This window comes from Haemorhous mexicanus, chromosome 4, assembly GCF_027477595.1.
Source record: "Haemorhous mexicanus isolate bHaeMex1 chromosome 4, bHaeMex1.pri, whole genome shotgun sequence".
Classification (NCBI taxonomy): Eukaryota; Metazoa; Chordata; class Aves; order Passeriformes; family Fringillidae; genus Haemorhous; species Haemorhous mexicanus.
Window position 1 is genome coordinate 19074192 of NC_082344.1, and position 5177 is coordinate 19079368.

A 5177-nucleotide genomic window follows, 5' to 3' on the forward strand; every position below is an offset into this window, starting at 1 on the left:
GCCCTGGCACCCGGCCCGGTTCTCCCGGATCCCGGGCACCTCTGCACCCCCACACACCCCTCAGCCCCCCGGCTCTTCCGTGCCTTTTCGTTTGTTAATAATCTGCAAGTGCGGCACCGGCAGGTACTGGGAGAAGTCGGCTAATTGCCCCAGGTTTTTAATTTGGCAAAGTAGAGAGCGATCTATCTCCAGGCAGTAAAAGGTAAAAAATAAAACCCACCGCGTTTGCTTTCTAAGCAGCTTCCTATTATCACATCGCCACTTAATTTTATTTCCATTCTCTCCAAGTTAAATAGAAAGCCGAGCTCACAGGGGAGCTGCCATGTGCCTACAGACTGGGGATGTCAAGCAGAGAGACTCACAGTGCAAAGTTAATTTCAATTCCCGAGGAGGATTTCACATTCTCGCTCGCTCTGACCCACAGTAATTAGCTGAGATAACTAATGATTACTTACTTATTCCTTGTAATTATCTGGATTTAATAATTCGCTGTGTAATTTATTAATTCGCCCGTAATAGCCTTTAAGTGAATGGCTCATTTAAGAGGGCGCAGCGGCGGTTCAGGGGCTGTTCGCCGCTCGCCGCCTTCGCCTGCTCTCGGTCTGGGGGGGCTCTGCTACTTTCGGGGGCCGCCCGGGCCCTGCCCCAACCGGGCTGCCTAAGCCTGCTGCCCTGACGGCCGCTTCCCTGTTCCACCTGCCTCCCCTCACCTCTCGGAAGGAGCCCCGCGCCCGCGGCAGCCCAGTTCACGGGACAGGGGGGCACTTCCCGCGGGGGGGTCCCGGCGAGGCGGGCGGGACAGCGCCACCCCCTCCCAAAAAGTTGGGAGCCTCGGCGGCGGATGGAGGAGCAGGCAGCCGCCCTGCGCTCCCGCGGGGCTGAGCCGTGACGCTGCGGGGGCCGCGACGGGAGCGACAGCGACAGCCACAAGGGCTGCTGGGGCCGCAGGAGGGCCTGGGTGCGGACAGCGGCGGGGACACGGCGCCTGTGCCCGCCGGGCCGAGGGACACCGGGCCCTGCCTCCGCGCCCGCGGAGCCGCCGGCACCCTCGGCGTGCCCGGGCGGCTTTGAAGCTGCAGCTGGAGCTAGTGGCTGGGCGGAAATATGAATATTTAATCGCGGTTCGTGTATGATAGCCCTCCCCACCTCGCCCGCCGCCGTCGGGTTTTTTTCCCCAGCTTTTGTGAGGGCCGCGCGGGGAAATTACTTTTCCCTTTTCAAATTTGGGGGATATTTTCGCGCCTCAGCCTGCGGGGCTCCCCCTTGCCGAGGAGGGGGCAGAGCAGCTCGGGGAGCGGGGACACCGCAGGGCCCCGTGTCCCCCTCCCCGCGCACACGCCGGGCCGCGGAGCTGTCCCCGGTGCTGCCCCGGCGCTCCCCGGGCCGCTGCCCCTGCCCGGAGGCGGCGCGGAGCTCGGGCAGAGGTTGGCGGGGGAAAAACAAGAAACAGCAAAAGCGCTTTGCCAATAAAACGTAAAAAATCCTGTTTTCTTTTTTTTTTAATGAAAGACGATTTTAACAACATTTAAAAATAACTTATTACATTACTAGAATAAATAAACCTCCTATTAACAAAACAAAAACAACAAAATAAAAAAAAAAAAAAAAACCAACGAAATCGCGTAATGTACAGAACTTAAGACTTCAAACAGTCTCGGATAGAATAGCGATACAGCCAAATCTGTAAGAATATATCTATATGTGCGTCAACGCCAATGAAATATTTACAATACATACAGGTACCCAACAGAGTACCCTCAGTTTATTGTTGTTGTTCCAAAAAGAAGTGTACCAAATCGGTTGTGAATTTACAAGCAGTGCAGCCTCACTCGCTCGCTCCCCTTCCCTACAAATTTTAATTTGGCTTTTCTACTAACAGACTTCCAAAAAGGGACTTTCCTCCGTGGAAAAGTATTGCAATTAAAGGTAATAAATAACCGAATAAATAAATAAATAAATAAATAAATAAGCAATCGGATAATTAAATAAATAACCGAGCCGGTTTGAATACCGTCGCGATACACCTTTGAAATCGAGAAAGACGGATATTGTGCTGGCAAGAAACCCGAAGCGACAATCCCACCCCCCCCCCACCCTCCCCAACCCCCCCCAGCCCTGTCACCTACGCGGCCACGTCCTTTCTCACTTCGGGAGCAGCGTGTGGTGGGGACAATATGGGAATCCCCATTAAATATGTAACGCGGTAAACAAATACCTCGGACAGTGAATCAGGCTACACAAATAACGTAAGACATCTACTATAGGGTGCCGACGCCGTACGAATAAGAATACTCGCAGAGAAATACCTTAGGTTCAGGTGACAATTTACAAATGGCCAAAAGGGACATTCAGAAGAAAAGCTCACGTTCATAAATCCTATCAACACAAAATATTTGATTCTCACTAACAATTTTTTTTTACTTTTATCAAGACTTAGATTAAAGAGGTGTAATTAATTAGAATGAGCACAAAATGAAGTTGCTAGAGAGATAAATTAATAATTTACAAGGGGTTGTTTGGCAGTAATCTAATAATAGCTTTTGAAGACCAGTGAACACAGCAGGATCAGCTCTTTCCCTAAGCGTTATAACTTCAGAGAAGAAAAGGATAATAACCACAGTAAAAATATATATATATTTATATATTTATAATACGCAGTGTAAATGCAGAAAAACCTGCCATCTGTTTTTTTAAATCATTATTATTATTATTATTTAAATCAAAATATTTTTAGACGTCTCTCGCGGTGCGAAGCCTCAACTCTAGATTCAAGTTTGGGTCCCGAGAAAGCCATGGCATCGTGGCCACCCCGCTGCCACCCGGGCGAGGTCTGTAAGGAATAAAAACCAGCGGTACTTGCCGGGGCGGGTCCGGGCTCGGCTCCGCGGGGAAGTTCCCCCGAAAGCTGGGCGCGGGGCGGGCGGCGGGGTGGGCTGGGGATGTTTGGGGCTGTTTTCCTCCTTTCCTTTTTGTTGTTCTCGTTGTTTATCGGGTTTTCTGTCGGTGGCGGCGGCGCTGACGCTGTCGGTGCCGCTCAGCGGCGGGCTCAGATGCCCGCCGAGTACTTCATGCGCTTCTGCTTCTGGCGCTGGTTGCAGAACCAGACGCGGACCACGTTCTTCTTGAGGTCCAGCTTCTCGGCGATGGCGGCGATCTTCTCGGAGGAGGGCCGGGGCTGTAGGGCGAAATAGGCCTCCAGCGAGCGCTTCTCGGGGGCGGCGATGGAGGTCCGCTTGCGCTTCTTCTCCGCGCCGCTGAAGAGCTCGGGCTTGGCCAGTTTCTCGCGGTGGGACTTCTCGGCCTCCTCCAGCCACGCCTGCAGGATGGGTTTGAGGGCGATCATGTTGTTGTGGGAGAGGGTGAGGGACTCGAAGCGGCAGATGGTGCTCTGGCTGAGGGAGCCCACCCCCGGGATCTTCAGGTTGGCCAGCGCCGAGCCCACGTCGGCCTGGGTCACCCCCAGCTTGATGCGGCGCTGCTTGAAGCGCTCGGCAAAGGCCTCCAAGTCGCGGGGATCGGCGTCCACGTCGCTCATGCAGCCCATGTGGGCCGGCAGCCCGTGGGCGTGGGCCATGCCCAGCGCCGCCGGGTGCATGGGGTTCATGCCGGCCATGTGCGGAGCGTGGCCCGGCGTGGAGACCACGGCGCCGTCGGGGGCCGCCATGGCCCCCAGCGCCAGCCCCGGCGTCAGGTGCTCCAAGAGTTCCCCCTCCAGCGCCTGGTGGGGCTGGTGGTGGTGGTGGTGGTGGTGATGGTGGTGGTGGTGGGTGCCCGACAGGGCGGACGGGTGGGAGATGGGCACGGAGGAGGAGGAGGCGGCCGAGGTGCAGGGGATGGTGTTCATGGTGTGGTACGTGGCGTCCGGCTTGAAGGGGCTATGGTGCGGCGGGTGGTGGTGGTGGCTCTTGCTCGGGGAGACGATGTCCACCGCTGCCAGGGCTTCGGCGCGGGCCAGCAGGCTCTCGTCCAGACCGCCGAATATATTGCTCTGCAATTGCAAATAGAAGGCACACATAACGCTCAGCAGGGAATTCGCCTCCCCGCGCACTCCGCCGTGCCACTAAAACCTTCCCAGCATGTTAAAAGAGAAATCCTGGAGAAGGGAGGGGGGGGTGGGGTGGTGGGGGGGGGAGGAGAGGAGAGGAGAAGAGGGAGCTAGCAGGGCGAGGGAGCGGGCGCGGCGCGCAGCCGCTCGCACAGAGGAGCCGCGGCGGGCGGACGGACGGACGGACGGACACACGCACCAGCCTCACGCAGCATCCCAGGTCATAAAAATTAATACGAGCGGCAAGAGCCGCCGCATGCATAAGTTGGGCGAGCGCCCGGCGGCGCCGGGTGATTTGCTGCACGGCCATGAAAAAATCATCAGGCAGATCCGGGGGGCCGCCGAGGGGCTCCCCTTAAAGCGGGGCGGCGGGCGGCGGGCACCTACCGGAGGGGCGGGCAGGCAGGCCCGCCGCATCGCCTCCGCACCGCCGCCGCTGCCGCCGGGGCCGGAGCCCGAGCTGGAGCCGGAGCCGCCGCTGCCGCCGGGGCCAGAGCCGGAGCCGCGTCCGGCGGAGCCGCCGCTGCCGGTGCTGCTGGGGGAGCTGGCGGCGGGGGCGGCGGCGCCGGCGGAGGGACAGGGCGAGGCGGTGTGCAGGGCCGAGTACTTGGTTTCGTGGAGGCCGCCGCCGCTGCCGCCGCCGTGGGGGAGGCCGAAAGGCTGCTTGCTGCTCAAAGACATCATCATGGTTCTCGCCGCCGCCGCGGCCCGGCCCGCCGGCAGCCGGCCGCCGGAGGAGGGCAGGGGCGCGGGGCCGGGGGCCCGAACCCCCCGGAAAAGCCACAGGAGCCCCGCGCCCCCACCCCCCGAAAAATTTAAGAAAAAAAAAAAATTCCCACTCGCCCCCCAGCCGGCTGCCCGAGCCCCGCCGGGGACGAGAGGGAGAGGCGGATCCGGCGAGCCGGGGATGCGCGGGGGATGCACGGGATGCCTCCCGCCCGCCTGCCCGGCCGCCCTCCGCCCGAGCGCTCGCCGCTGTCCGCCGCCGCCTCCGCTCCGACGCCTGCCCTCGCCTCTCGCGAAGTGCCCTCCCCGCCGCCGCGCCGGTGGGTTTTACTCTCTCCCCTCCCTCCCCTCCCCTCTCGCCTGTCACTACAGCCCAACTCCTCGGGAAGGGCCCTCCGCGCCTGCC

The 5177-nt window shown here is 59.4% G+C and overlaps 1 protein-coding gene across 2 annotated transcripts; it reads right to left on the reverse strand.

Moving 5' to 3' along the window:
• Positions 1-2938: 2938 nt before the first annotated feature.
• Positions 2939-4732, reverse strand: POU4F2 (POU class 4 homeobox 2). Of its 2 annotated transcripts, XM_059845622.1 has the most exons (3): positions 4641-4729; positions 4437-4481; positions 2939-3998 (listed from the first exon to the last, which is right to left on the reverse strand). In XM_059845622.1, the coding sequence occupies exons 1-3, from the start codon at positions 4727-4729 to the stop codon at positions 3047-3049; spliced, it is 1086 nt and encodes a 361-aa protein (XP_059701605.1). In that variant the 3' UTR covers positions 2939-3046. The 2 variants fall into 2 exon arrangements, with proteins under 2 accessions (XP_059701605.1, XP_059701604.1); XM_059845621.1 differs by having other exon boundaries at positions 2939-3988; positions 4433-4732.
• Positions 4733-5177: the final 445 nt, after the last annotated feature.